The 16,092-nt window shown below is 39.8% G+C and overlaps 1 protein-coding gene across 1 annotated transcript; it reads right to left on the bottom strand.

The window, feature by feature from the left end:
* Positions 1–2,505: 2,505 nt before the first annotated feature.
* cxcr3.2 (chemokine (C-X-C motif) receptor 3, tandem duplicate 2) lies at positions 2,506–14,052 on the bottom strand. Its single transcript, XM_034697626.1, has 6 exons — positions 13,590–14,052; positions 13,437–13,514; positions 12,614–12,688; positions 11,018–12,112; positions 3,595–3,942; positions 2,506–3,270 (listed from the first exon to the last, which is right to left on the bottom strand). The coding sequence occupies exons 1-6, from the start codon at positions 13,608–13,610 to the stop codon at positions 2,506–2,508; spliced, it is 2,382 nt and encodes a 793-aa protein (XP_034553517.1). The 5' UTR covers positions 13,611–14,052.
* Between the last annotated feature and the right edge of the window lie 2,040 nt (positions 14,053–16,092).

The following is a 16,092-nucleotide window of genomic DNA, read 5'->3' on the forward strand; positions in this document are numbered from 1 at the left end:
AGTAACCTATAGAGAAGGACAACTCAGAAATGTTTCCCTTTGTTTTAGTGCAAAAAATTACAAACACATTCTGAAAATGTTCACATTACATGAACTATCTTTTTTAGAAAAACAGCTGTTGTATTTTTCTCCATGGTGAGTCTCAGAGTAGGATCTATGACGTACGCACATGTATGGTAAGCATAACAATGTGGATCCACCGCTTCTGCTGTTACAAGTTTACATATACGAAAACTTAGTGTTGATTGGATCTTGAAGTGCTCTAAAAAGTCTATGAATTTCCATTGGATTATGCAAACTGCAAATATTCTCCCGGAGTGCCTTTCAGGTGCGCCTCCATCAGCACTATGATTGTATGCGACCCCCAGAGGAAAAATCTGAAATAGCAGTTACTTTTATTGAAAAATTACAGCTAATGTCTTCTCTGTAATTGTTTCACTTTGGGAAGTCATCCACAGGCTGTATGTTTGACACCCCTGTCATAAGCTATCAAAAGTTAAGCAATCTGTCAAATATACAGCATATACACTGATTAATGTTGCAACTCAGAAATTGTCACATTCAAAGACATTATTGTGTAACATCCCTTTCCATTTTCTTCTTCCTGTATGAAACTTCTAAGAAATCTTAATATGCTCAGAGTAGATCACACAATTTACACATGTTATAAGCTTATGTTGAGCTTTTGTATTTAAAAAGATAGGCCTACCACAGGAACACAAACACAGCAACCCACATGTAAAAGTTACAGTGGAAATACCTTACATCCGTTTATACAGGAACCTGAAACTAAGTGTCTAAAAAGGAAGCCGCATGTTTTTAAGCACAGGGCTACAGTAGAGAAGTTACAAGAAACAGATGACCACAGAGAAACGATGCGAACACATCTAAACCAACCATAACTTGAAAAACCTAGATGTGCCACCACTGCTAACCCTTATAATAAATTACCCATAAATCACGTCATGCAGAAATTCAGCTCCAGCAGGGTCAAACCTCAAACGTGGCCCTTTGTTTTCATGGAGGATGCAATAAAGTTTGTGTTTGTACTGATAATGTTAGTTACTCATTAAATTAGCTCCCCTGTAGCAGCTTGAATCTATTTCACTGAACTGATAAGCTGCAACTAATGCAGGAAATTACACTTCAATTTGATGCAGTCAAACACGCTGACAATACCAGCAGGGCTATAAAGTTAGGGCGTTGCAGCTGTTACAGTTAACCAGCCCTCTCACAAGACTGTCTCTTAAATCAGCAGATGAATGTCAACATCATTCCGGTCGAGACTGAAAGAGAAAGAAAATAGACTGTCTGAGAAAAAGGAGAAGAATGTCTTTCCTTGTGTTAAATAAATGCAGATAACTTCTTAAAAAACAAAAAAACACCCATTTGGGAAATACAATTTATTTCAGGTCTTAGAATGTGTCATTGTGATTGTCTTTCCTCAAGCCTTGAAATCATGTACACCTTGCACTGCAGGTCATAACCTGCTCAACAGCTTGTAAATGAAACCACTTATTCTCTGCTCAGAACAACATCTGCTGTGATGTTTCCAAAATAAAAAAACAAATCATGTTCTTTAACTCCTCTTTTTCCTTCATTTGCCACTGACACTCTTTTTCCCAGTCCATTTCCCTCACAGACAAAGCATGGCTCTGTTCTGTCTCCACTGAACACACAACTTTAGATGATGACAGTAAACAGAGAACTTTTTTTTCCCCCTCCTCCTCCTCCTCCTCCTTTGTCTCGCTCTGTCACCTGATCGATGACATCACCACCTGTTTGTGTCATCCTGTGTCCTACAGTCCATGTCACATGTTGTATGACACAAAAAATACAAAAAGGTCGCGGGATTCGCTGAAGGGGAAATTCCCTGAAACACTGAAGTCCCACAGGCATCCACATGGTTATTGTGCAATTGTGGAATTTACAGTTTTATTATTACTGGCTCTGGTCACCCTGCATAAAGAAAAGTGAAACCGTTTTGATACCTTAAGAATCCTAAACAGTTAAGTCATAAACTATGTTGGACTGTTAAATGACAATCACAAAATCATGAGCTTTTAAATGACTATGGGATACATTTCCTGATTGTGTTAAGAGTTAAAAACTGTTCAATGACACAACTGATTCTCTGTACTCATAAAATAACAGATAAAATTCAATAATAACAATAATAATAATAATATTATTTATATTACAAGTTAAAAAGAGTGAAAAAAAGTTTAAAAAAACCCTCATGATTGAGAATGACAGTCTAGTTGTGCAACAGAGATTACAAAATGAAAGTTCACAGTGAAGTAATGTTCCCCATGACGTGGATAAGGAACATTCACATTAAAGAGACATGTGACGGAGTCTTTTCTTAAAAATATCGACTTTTCATCACCAGAACGGATATAGTTCTCCTCCACCTCCTGAACCCATGACATGACTCCCCATCAGGGCTGGGGCATCATTCAGGTCACTTCTGAGTCACAGGGAGGGGGGGGCTTTGTCCATTCATCAGCAATGAGTTGACTGAACCTGATGATCCACAGTTGTCATCTGTTTCAGTTCTTCACTCTCATCATGACTCTGCTCAGGCGGGGCCTCCTTGCCCACACCTAACTCCCACAGAGAGTCCTCCTGTTCAACTTTTGCACATCTCAGCACGGTCAGCGCTCGCTTCCTGAAGTTCCCACACAAACCAAGGTAGAGCAGAGGCCTGAGGCAGGCATGAATGCAGCCTAGAGCTTTTGTGGCTATCAAAGCTGTCTGCAGGGCATCGTTTGTACTGTCAGCTGGTACACCATTAAGTTCCTTAGAGCTGCTTCTGGTGGTGTGCAGAATGAGCGTGACGTTGTATGGCATCCAGCAGAGAAAAAAGACCGCCATCAAAGGCAGGATGGTCACGACGAAGGCCCTTTGTGTCTGCAGAACTTTAGGGCTGCGCTGAAGCCGCACCAGGATACAGGAGCAACAGATGATGAGGGCGGCTGCAGGCAGCAAGAAGCCCAGCATGTGGTGGGGCAGGCGAGAAACCAGCTTCTGGTCTGAAGGAGAGTAGTCATGATGGCACTGTGTTTTCTCTTCTGCTTGGCCTTTTTCAGTGACCATGAAAATCCAGTCTGGGATTGTGAGGATGAGGGAGATGAGCCAAACCAACAGGCAGCTGATGTGGACCAACCTGAGCTTTGTTTGGGAGTATAGCTGGATGCCATGGACGGTGGACAGGTAGCGATCCAGAGTAATGCAAAGCAGCAGCAAGATCCCGCAGTAGAAGTTAATCTAGGAGAAGGAAAAGAAAATTTATGTTTAGGTCTTAAAATTCCAGCCATTTTTCTTTATCACAACACTTTCACTTTTCTTTTGAACTCCTCCTCTTCCTAGAAATGCTGGAATGCCTGGAGATAAGATTTCAAGCGAAGAATTGTTGCTCAATAACAGCATTTAGTAAAACAACCCTTCCCTGCCAAGAATCCTGATTAGACAGGAACTAATGACCTGCAGCCAAACACAACCCACCAAGATAACTTTCTCCCAGCTTCACTAAAAAAGATCTCCTTTTTCTTTCTAATCCCAGCCTGTTCCTGCTTATCACTTTGTACTTACATTAAAAACTGCTCCACTGAACTTGCAGAGAAAACCCCCAAAGCACCATCCACGATGCTGAGCAGCCTGGACAGCCCAGAGGGGCAGCGTCAGTAAAAGCAGGACATCTGTGATACTCAAGTGGAGGATGATGGTGTCTGATAGAGTCCAGAATCGCCTCTTCAGAGCCAGAATAGCCAGGAGGAGTCCATTCCCAAACAGGCCTACAACCATCACCAGTGAGTACAGAACAGGAATGACAACAGCCGTACTGCCTCTCGACCCAAAGTCCTCTGGATACTCATAGTCTTCGTAGTTGTAGGTGCTGTTTTGGAGAAATAATCCATCAAGCTCCACGTCCATGTTGATCTACAGTTCAGACAACAACAAAAAAAAAGCTAATCAAAAAAGGAGAGATCAAAAAATGCAGCAGTTGATGAAGTCCTTCTTTCTGTGTGTGTGTTTTATCAGGCAGCCCATGTGAGAGTGAAGTTTTGGGAAGCCCAGTGGAGCTTTTAAAAACACCCTTACTGACATATCTCACATGGTGTGATGTCAGTGTATTAGGCAAGAGTGGAGTGGGTTCAAACTATTCAAACGGAAAACAGTTCCCCAAGTTCATGCACACACCCACTGCCTCTTACACGATCTATGAAAAGCACTAGATCAGGGGTGTGTGGGCCACATACAGCCCAATTTGATCTCAAGTGGGCCGGACCAGTAAAATTATAACATAATAACCTATAGAGAAGGACAACTCAAATATTTTCCCTTTGTATTAGTGCAAAAAAGTACATGTACATTCTGAAAATGTTCACATTACATGAACTATCTTTTTTAGAAAAGCAGCTGTTGTATTTTTCTCCATGGTGAGTCTCATAGTGGGACCTATGACGTACGCACATGTATAGTAAGCATGTTCACGATATGTGGCTCCTTTTTTCAAAAAAGGTGGATCCACCGCTTCTGCTGTTACAAGTTTACATATACAAAAATATTAGAGTTGATTGGATCTTGAAGTGCTCTAAAAAGTCTATGAAGGAGAGAAGAAAGTGTGTGATCTGGAGGAAGTTGAAAATGAAATGCACTTTTTATTCTACTGTCCATCATATCATGATCTCAGGTGCCTCCTTTTCAACAAAATATCAGAAAACTGTCCTGATCTGTTTTGCATGTCTGATGAAGATAGACTTCAGGACCTGTTTACTCACAAAGTGATCCAGTTTGCTCAGTTTGTATTAAATGCTGTTCAGCAGCGTTGGAGCACACTCTATGTCCGATTTAGTTGTTGTCACTGTCAAATGTAGGAAGTGTACCACTGTGCTTTTTAATGACTTTAGGTCAATGCTGGACACGTGCAGTATTGTAACTGCTCTCTTCTTTTTCTTTTTCTTCTTATATTGTTGCTCCAATTTTGTTTTGTTTTTGTAGTGTCTTGTAAGTCCATATGGGCTGGGAACCTTTTCGGTGCATGACACGATGAATAATAAATAAACTAAACTAAACTAAACTATGAATTTCCACCGGATTATGCAAACTGCAAATATTCTCCCAGGGCGCCGTTCAGGTGCGCTCCATCAGCACTATGATTGTATGTGGCCCCCAGAGGAAAAATCTAAAATAGCAGTTACTTTTATTAAAAAATTATAGCTAATGTTTTCTCTGTAATTGTTTCACTTTGGGAAGTCATCCATGGGCCGGATTGGAACCTCTTGCAGGCCGGTTTTGGCCCCACGGGCCGTATGTTTGACACCCCTGCACTAAATACAGTGTAGTTGCAGCCAGTGGTGGTTCTGGGGAGGGGCCAACAGAGGCCAGTGCCCCTGTAAAACTGAACCTTGACCCCCCTGTGCCCCCCCCCTCCACACCAAAATAATATTATACAATAAAGAAAGCTTTAGTATTGAGCCAATGTTACAGGTGGAACACATGCGTGTGGCACTTGGTTCCAGTCCCTTAGAGCGCTAAGGGACTTATGTTGAGTGTAAACAGCCAAAAAGCTGCTGTCAGTCTGCATTTTGATATAGTACATAGTAGTATATATGTCTAGTATATAGGGATGCACTGATTTTTTGCCAGTTTGTTCTCAGCCGGTCCTCGCCCTTCTCAGTTCTCTTTTGTCAGGGTTAAATGTGTCCCCCCAGTAAAATTGGTCTAGAACCGCCACTGGTTCTAGACCAATTTGAGCTAGTATCACGTCTGCTGTGGGTGAATTATATAGTCTATGCAAATAAGCCACAGAAGCAGACGTGCTGTGGCAAAAATAGAAGACACACCAAAGAAGCGTAAATATGATCATAAACGCTGTTCTGAAATAGACGAACAGAGAAGTACAGGGGGATGGTGGTTTGACTATTAGTGCTGCATTATGACTCAAAGAAAAATAACATAGCGTTATTATAACCGTAGTCAATAATTCCTCTTCTACATGCCAGTAAAACTAAAACGTAGAGGCTACTTATTTGTTATCAAACTTACCAGAAAGGGCTTCGGCTGCAAATGTAGAGGTCACAAACTGTTTGTTTCAAAACAAGAGCAAACGTCCAGGCTCCTCCACAGCTTCTGAGAAGAAACCACCGTCTTGTGTTTTGGAGGGAGGGCTGACTGACGAGTTCATGCAGCTGTCGAGCGCCCGTCAAACCAGACGAAACACGCATTAAAACGCTCTCAGTCCGCGCGCGCACACACTTCAAGAACCAACAAACCCAAACCCAAAGGAAAACCTCATGTTCAGCTGAGGGTTTAGTTGAATCCTAGAGCAAATCCACCGAATGAGAAGGCACCATATACAGTCTATGGAAGGCACACGAGAAATTAGCTGACAAAGAAAAAGCCAGTGTTTTTTTGTTTTTTTACAACAGGAAGTTTTACAGCGTATCTACATCTAGCGTTATTACTGTATAATAGAGCCTTTTACAAACTCATATAACTACTACAAGCACTTCTTTAACTTCCCCATCGGACTGTTTTGGTCCGTCAAATACCACCCTGCTCTCAAATCGACACTTTGTGCCAGTTATGCCAAGTCACTTCAACAATCGAGTCACATGTTATATTTCCTTCAAAATAAAATTCACAAATAAATTCACAACAGCCTGTCAAATACAAATTCAATAATAAGTCGTTAGAAATGTGACGTACCTCCTTTAGCTTTAATTTGAAAGGCGGGAGAATGTGAGATTGGCACCCTACTGTAATCCTACGCAATTAGTGTGGACCACAGGAGCTTTATTTTGAAGGTCATATCACCTCGTTTCCGTTTTCCCGCGTTCTTACCTTACTTGATGCAACAATGTGTCAACACGGAGAGCTAGACACAAAGCAGTCACACAAAGCACCGCACAAGGAGGCGCTCTCCTCTAGGTGGCGCTGTTGTGCTGTTGGCAAACGAGAAACATGAGATCGACCGAAAGGACCCTGTTTATATTAGAGATGGGATTTATGGCTCTTTGAAGGGAACCGGATCTTGAGGAGCCGTTCCTTTCAAAGAGCCGTTCAAAAGACTGGCTCTTTGGCTCATTGTTATATTTATTTATTTTTTTAGAAGTCAACCAGGGGTAACTCGTTTTTATCAAGGAAACAATCACTGGTAGCAGATATAAGATAAGATTTGGATCAGAATAATTCAAATTTACACATCCCACCAATATATATATAATCTATTGGTGGGAATTATTCTGAAATATTGATTATAATTTAATTTGGCATTGTAAACATTCCATAAGATGGTGCTATATCCCCATGCTTCGACAGTGAGATCACTATTTTGAGTTTTCCCTCACCAAAAAAATTTGTGGCACTGTAAAAACTACGCAGGCTACAGATAACTTACACGCAAAACAACTTTACTGTAACATTTTCCACACAATAAAATTTTAACAATACAGAAAAAAATATAAAAAATGATAAAGAAAAATAAATATATATGTATATAAAAAATATAAATACAACTAGAATAAAAATTGGGACATTATAAAAATATGAAAGTAAAATTGTGCTACCCCACCTGGTGTTTCTACACCTGAACTACTTTACAAACAGGAGCTCAGCTTCTTGACTCGAATCCATATCAAAACAATGTAAACAATAACAAAGTGTCGACAATAAGTATGAACAAAAGACTCGTGGGGCAGGTGACACGTGAAGTAGAGCTGTAGTCGGGCCTTAAAAGTTAGACCCGACCCCTGCCTGATATAATTCTGACAGAACCCGTTCGAACCTGAATGACCTAGATTTTTTTAAAGCCGGTGTTATCGCCCTACTGGTTTCTACGCTAACTGGTTTCCGTGATCCAGCTGTGTTGTATTTACTTACAGACAGGCGCTGTGTTCTGCTTCAGACACAAGATTCGCCACACATTTACAAACATATTAACAGAAGTTCTCGGGTCTCATCTCACATCTACTGCAGCAACAATGGTTGGATCAGTGAGCAGTGCATCATAGCTACCGACGAAAGTCATTAAATATGTAAAAATAAAGTATTTACAAACTTAAACAGAGTTGGATTCGTTCCCACGAGAGCAAAATGTGATTAAGTCTAGAAACCGCTACCTAAGCTCGTGAAAACTTTCGCTAAACATGGTCCAGTATTTCCTGATATGAACTCAAGGAAACCAGTTGTTTCAGGTGAGCACAGACCAACATGTTCCCTGGCTGTGACCTGGATGATGACGTACCTGATTGATACCTGTCAGAATCATTAAATTAGAGTGAGCTCCGTGGCTCACGAGCTTAGGTAGCGGTTTCAAGACTTAATCACATTTTGCTCTCGTGGGAACGAATCCAACTCCGTTTAAGTTTGTAAATACTTTACTTTTACATATTTAATGACTTTCGTCGGTAGCTATGATGCACTGCTCACTGATCCAACCATTGTTGCTGCAGTAGATGTGAGATGAGACCCGAGAACTTCTGTTAATATGTTTGTAAATGTGTGGCGAATCTTGTGTCTGAAGCAGAACACAGCGCCTGTATGTAAGTAAATACAACACAGCTGGATCACGGAAACCAGTTAGCGTAGAAACCAGTAGGGCGATAACACCGGAACCCGTTTACAGCCCGACTGCCCCGACATTACTGAAATATGTGCGTGCACACATCTCTTTTGCCTTTTGTCAAGAGTGAGTCGTTTATACATTTTTTTGGATATGATTTATTCATCTATGAACAAATAAAATCAGAATCAGTTTCAAACTCAGAAAGGTATTTGGCAATAACAACTTAAAACGAAAAGTGACATCAAATTTAGATTAGGCCTAAAACAGACGAAAACGGGATTTGCGGCCGCCTCCACAAACACCATACTAGGAATAGGCCAACAATGTGCCAATACAAATGAGTCTTTCTTAACAAATTAAATTAAAATTCTATACTAGGATGAGCATTTGGCATAAATTGACAATCAGGGAATAAATACAAAGGCTCCGAGGGATTTGCTTCGTCACTTCTCTCGACAATCCGTCTCCGGCCTCAATGCGATTGTGAACAGCAGCTGAAATTCAAAAAAAGAATAATGCTAACATTAGTCTATAGGTTACCCTGTCTACAATATGCATTTAACACTCGATTCATATTTAGTTATAATTTGAAAAACCTTTTACCGCGCAAGCCCAAGCCCGGCCCGAGCCCTCGTAAATGACAGAAATTATGACCGAACCCGACCTGACCTGACAGGTTGGGTCGGGTCGGGTTCGGGTTTGGACAAATATCTTCAGCTCTAACTTGAAGGCAGGGTGGGCAATCTGCATATAAAAACAGCTCCCAAATGAACGGCTTGCAACTGCGAATCGGTTCTCATCGTTCACTTAAAAGAGTCGTTCAAAAGACTGACTCGTTCACGAATATCACATCCCTAGTTTATATCCATGAACGTTAAGTGGTGGTGGGGACTGTCAACCCAGGAAGACATGAAAAAAATATGAAATTTACATTTAAAATAAGTTGAACTTCTTGTTCCTCTCACTTACTCACTGGGAAGTTTTCATCAAAATTAGTTTTGATAATTTTCTCAAGAACCCTCCCAAGATTACACTCCAGGGTTTAATTCATGTTTGGGGAACTCCAGGATAGAATGAGGTCACCCCAACAAGATACAGTAATAACTTAAACTTAGTCTGAATAAAGTATGTTTTATAATTAATCAGCTCCAGGGTTCATTTAATTTCAGAATGACTACTTTTATCTGAAAACTCACTCATGATTGTCATTGTTGGGCTTTTACTCTAATGCGTTTAGTCTACAGTTCTGTTTTTCCTATTTTCATCCATTTAAAAATCTGATCTCTTTGTTACTTTTTTCAAACTGTCCAACCTTGCTCAATATGGGAAACAGATTTGAAAAGGAAACGGCATTTTTTTAAATTAAATTAGGAAGATTAAATTATTGAACTTAACATTTTAAAATGTTTAACATGAATGAAATTTAAACAATTGAAGAACATCTATTGAAGAGTCTCAAAGAATAGATAATGCTCATTTATATGCAAAATGTAAAAGCTACTTTCACCTCAAACTGAAGAAAAAAAATCCACAAAACAATGTCTGAAATGAAGGCACTGTGAAATGACAAATTGTATTTTGCCAATAAACACTTCATTTTCATTGCAGCACCCTTAAACTTACATTATTCTAGCTGGTTGCTTTAATCAGAGTTCAGTTACAGCAGCTGCAATGTTGTGTTGGATAACATTTGTTCACAATAAAGAGCCTGAGGAAATATTTGACAAGACACTTTGAATTTATTCAAAAATATTTATTAAAACAATCTTTGTACACTGAAAAAAGTTCTGTATTTTGACGCAACTATGTTTTCACTTCCACTTTTTAGGGGACAAAGCTCAGATGTGATGCACACAAATGAGAGAACAGCTGGATATGACAAAAAGAAACAAGAAATGAACATTTCAAAATCTACAACCTTTCAATATATACAACCATTTCCTGTTTTTTAAGCTGAAACGTAGTTTATTGCAAACTTAGCGAGTCGGACGACTGAAGCCACAGTCTTCACCTTCACTGCTGAGCAAGCTTTTCTATGATTATGAAGAAATCCACGTTTCTCAAGATTTGACTCATGGACGATAAACAACATCAGCACGTTTTTCAAAAACGATTAGATGGAAGATCAGCAAGGATGTGTCTTTTTTATCCTACTTAATGATTTTACTTCAGTGCACTGAAAAAAAGAAATGACCAACAAACAGCATGCTGTAAAAAATGTTTTCCCTGAAGAAGATTTAAAGTCTTCATCAAAATGAATCTCCTCTCGCACACAAAACCACACACACACACACACACACACACACACACACACACACACACACACACACACACACACACACACACACACACACACACACACACACACACACACACACACACACACACACACACACACACACCCCTCCCCTCATCTGCCTCTTTCTTTCCTGTGTTTCTTCACACCATGACAGAGTAGGAGGTGTTTTCGCTTTCTGCGGAGCTGCAAGACCCTCTGGGCTTTCGATTCCTCTTCTCCCTCCATTCCTCCATCCCCAGCCAACCTCTCTGTCCCAGCAGCCCCTTACACATTCTGGCCAGCTCCCTCCTGAATTTCACTCCCACAAAGCCGTACAGCAGTGGGTTCAGGGCGCAGTGCGTCAACCCCATACTCTCAGTGATCAGAGTCCCAGTGTCAACTATGCGGCCAAACTGGCAACCTCCAGACACCAAACCCAGCCTGTGCAGACTGTCCACAAGCTGGAAGCAGTTGAACGGTGCCCAGCAGATGACAAACACAGACACTAATGAGACGATGAGGCGGAGGGATTTGCGTTTTTGGCGGCGGGTGGCATTGCAGAGGGACCTGAAGATGCGGATGTAGCAGTAGAGCATGATCAAAAGGGGGAACCCAAAACCCAGGATCACATTGACCATCTGCAGCCCCACCCACCACTGTGTGGAGTTCTCATCGAACTGCAGTCGGCACAAAAGTACCTGCTTGTTGTCCTTCATCATCACCCCATCCACCTGTTTGAAAGTAATGTCCACTCCACTCAGGCCCAGGCAGCATACCCAGATGACAGCACATGCAATCTGAGCATGGCAGGTGTTCCTCTTCCAGCCTGAGCTGACAGCGTGAACGATGGCCAGGTATCTGTCGAAGCTGATGCAGGCGAGGAAGAGGATACCACTGTAGCGATTCAGGGTGAAGAGGGCACTAGAGATCTTACAGGCAGCCTCACCGAACACCCATTCCTTATTCCACTGCACTGCAAACAGGGGAAGGGTGAAGGCCAGCAGGAGGTCAGAGATGGCCAGGTGAAGGAGGAAGGTGTCAGTTAGAGAGAAGGCGCAGGCTCCTCCGCTCTGAGAGTTCCGGTAGCGTCGGATCACGCACAGCACTAAGATGTTGCCTAGGACAGCCAGGACAAACACCAGGCTGTAAACAGCAGGAGAGTACTTCTGTGCAAAACTGTAGATGTCCTCCTGTAGGCACGGGATTGCACGACTCCTGGAAGCATCAGGAGGCGAGGTGTAATTGTCATAATCCCCGAAGCTCTGCAAAGAAGAGAGGGCAAAAGTTCTGTCAAATTCTTAGAAACACAGGTTTGCAAGAAAGAGGAACTCATAAGAACTTCAGAAAACCTATAAAGTGGAAATCAGTTGAATTCATTGAACTGACTTGAGCCTCACTCAAAACTTCTGAAACAAAGGCCATATGATTTTAATGATGTTTAAAAACCAGTTTAAAAGCTCTGTTTCTATAAAAAAAAAAAGCAACTTCAAATTTGATGGATGTATCCATGTGGAAATTTGTTTTCAGATTGAAGTTTCGTTTCATGTTGATCATTTACCATTTTTCCTTAATTGACTGCAGATTCAGAATATTAAAAAAATAGAAAACAGTTTCAGTATTCAACATATCAAATACACATGTATTCAGTGTGCATGTGAGACAACCAGTCTGCTGGAGACAAAAAAAAAGATGAATTTTGTAAAAAAAAAAATGTGTAAAAAGAGACAAAAATCCCAGTTGTGATGATGTAAAAATCCACTCACCCAGTAATCTTCTGTGGTTGGATTAATGTCATCCATATTTGTTGCAAACCAGGAGGCGGTAGAAGACTTGAGACCCTCAAACAGTCAAGAGATCACACTCAGAAACACATCAAAAGTATTTTATCTTTACAGACTATCTTTGCCACACTCCAGATGAGGGGGGGCAGAAAGCAGAAGTCGCTTTTCAGGAACTGAGTCCTTCAGATTTTAGACAGATGTAAACAGGGCTGTGGCAGGAATGGATGACTGTCAGGGAAATTGTGACATATATTTTTGAAAACATGGCTTCAGCTGCCAGCTATAACGTGCAGGCAGACAGACAATGCATGACTGGAGTACACTTTATGGAAAATATTCTATTTCTACCTCTGTCATCACATACTGCAGATCTAAGATCTATGTAAAATCCCTTGCAGAGTACAACGGTATCAAAAGGGAACAGATGTTTTTTGTCAAACTTCCAAGAAGGAGCAGAAGAAGAAACTGTTTTACAAACAATCCTTCACATATATATATAAAGGAGAAGTGAAAGTGCTCTGCTAGCAGGAATTTTACAGACTCTACTATGTTGTTTTTTAGATGTGAACATTTCACCCAGACAACATTGTAATAAAACAGTGAGCATTTTCAAGAGCATTCTTTAACTGCTGCAAATCTGGAAATGCCATTTTATTAACTTTAAACGTTTTTTTTTTGGTTTTCATTTCAGGGATTTTTAAATCCTGCACCTTTGCAATATTTGATTAGGTAAATGTAGAGTTAAATCAATCAAACTGATTATTTAAATTCACTTTGCATGAAGAGAAGGATGTGGCTAACCTACCTTCAGCGACCTTGCATATGACAGGATACAAGCTGATGGGCTGATGGAGGATGTATTTCTCTCTTTTTCAGATACACTCTTACAAAGAACACGACAGGAAATAAATTATCTGTGGTTAGCAATAACAGACTCTTCGGCACAAGCTTTGCTCACTTGGCTGGACTGGTGCTGCATGTGTCCTCGTTGCAATGGTCGTAGGATCAATTCCTGGTCCTAACATAATTTGGTGCATGTCAACCCCCCCTCTATTTCCTCATGTTTTCTGTCTTTCTTTCGCAACCTGTCCTGCCTGATTGTTGATAAGAAAACTAAAACCACAAAATGGCATCTATGGAAATTCAAGAGCATACAAATTTGTTACTTTCAGATCAATCTAATTTAAATGATCCTGTGTAAGATTTTCTTCTTTAAATGCCTCATGAGCATTACACATTACAACTCATTATTTCACTTTAAAAGTTTATCTGTTTATCAAAATATATTTAACCACTATTTAGTCACCAGTTGCTGAACCCATGCAGAGTCAGCTTCTAGTATGGTGAAGAGATAAAGCTGTTTGTGCTCCCTCCACAAACCAGAACAGAGAGAGAGGGAGACGCACACAAAGCAAAATCCTCTTTCAGTGTAACTAGATGCTCTTAAGAAACAACAATGTGTCAAGAGTGTGAAGAGTGTGAGGAACCAAGCCCTTGCGGTTCACTCTGTCTGGAGGGTCTTCTGGTAAATTCAAGTATTGAGTAATATCACAAAAGTTTCGCTCCGTTTTGTCAAAGTTGCTTTGTGCGCACAATGATCTCTGCAACAACAAAGAAGAAGAAAAAAAAACACAACAGATTTTTAGTGTTAGTTAGTTATATAAAACAAATTTAATACATTCTCCAGAGTAAATGGAGGGAATAAAGAACAGAACAAATATACAGAAGCCCAAAGTGGACAATTTCTTTTCTCTATTTCCCTGTGATAGCAAGTACTCTCTGAGGTTTACTTGAGATCTTTCACAATGAGTCATTTTTGTTTGTTTCCTGGAGATTTCCATTTAAATATGATGTTATCTTGAGTTAGTAAAATTGCTGTTTTTTCCTATAAGTTCATTTTTATTGACTGTTGTCTTGAGATCTACCTCATACACCAATATACAAACCTAATTTTTCCATTGACTCTGAATAATAAAGTGTTTTTTCTCCCATTTTCACTGATTAACCCTCCTGTTATGTTGCGGGTCAAATTGACCCTTTATAAAGTTCAAAAATCTAAAAACAAAATGTTAAAAGTATTTTTTCGGTATGAAACATCTTTGCTTGGCTTAATAGGTGAAATCAACATATAAAATTTAAATGGTTCAATACACATTTTAGGCAATCTCCTGTTAATTTCTCAACATCATTTCATTAAAAAAAAAAAATCTAAATTCAAAATAAATTAAAACAAAATCTATGTCATGTAAAACTATTGTATTTATATGTAGGTCTTTCCAATGTGCATTTAAAAAAGTTTTATTGTGAATTTTCATTAAAAATAAGTTAGATATCCTCATTGAACTATGATCTGTGAGAATTTAAGAACACCATTGCACTAAGTGTTGATTTTAATGGTTAGTAATGGAGTTAATAATGAGATTTAAAAAATGTGTCTGACACTTTTGGATCATTAAATATGCCCCGGGTCAAATTGACCTAGGAACATTATTGCTGTTCCTGAGAAACGAACATAACAGGAGGGTTAATCTATCTCACTATCTTGATATAGCAACGTTTTTTTTTTCATTAGGTAATTTGATATATTTCTGGCGATCTAGAAAAAAAAAGCAGGTCACTGTGAAAGGCTGGACCATGAAATGCTTGCCATGCTGAGTTCAGCCTGTGAATGTTCTGACTGCTGCTACAATAAGAAGCACAAGAAAAGTGAGTGAATAAGATGTATGGATGCATATCTCCTGAGAGCCTCCATATAAACAAGCAGAGCATAGCAGCAACACCTTGAAGTGGAGTAGCTGTATCACTGCCTCAATACTGATGTCCCAGAGAATACATCACGTCTAAACATTACCCGAGGAGCAGAGGGGGGGGCTCTTTGACCTCTCTAAACTCCTTTTTTAAGAGAAGAAATATATTGGAATACAAAAAAACATAATTTAAAAATGTCCTAACACATAACACTCTAGCATCTGTTGAAGTGGTCCCATAAAGTCCTGTTTGTTTCACTCAATGTTTTGCCCTTATTCCAAAGGCATCATGTAGAGACCACTGTTAATTGAACTGACCTCCAGTTCTTCAGAATAAAGTATTTGTTCTAGATACATACAGGGATCTTCTACAGGGTGAAAATCAACAATTCAGTGCTCTCTGGTGGACAATCTGTGTAATCAAACCCACTCTGTACTTCCATTTTCTTATCTGCTGACAGAAACACATATACTGATAAAAATGTACTTGCAATTATCCAACACTGGTAGAAACACTGACCTGTCCAATTTATTGACTCTAACTACATTCAAACAAAACTCTGAGATTCTGGTTAGTGGAACATTCACTGTCACAGCATCCATTATGATGTTTTGACCAAAGGTGTCTCACAAAGACAATTTTTGTTCAAGTAAAAAAAAATCACATTCTAATGTTACATTATTCAATATCACATTACTCAAAAGTTAAGATCT

This window comes from Notolabrus celidotus, chromosome 12 (assembly GCF_009762535.1).
Source record: "Notolabrus celidotus isolate fNotCel1 chromosome 12, fNotCel1.pri, whole genome shotgun sequence".
Taxonomy (NCBI): Eukaryota; Metazoa; Chordata; class Actinopteri; order Labriformes; family Labridae; genus Notolabrus; species Notolabrus celidotus.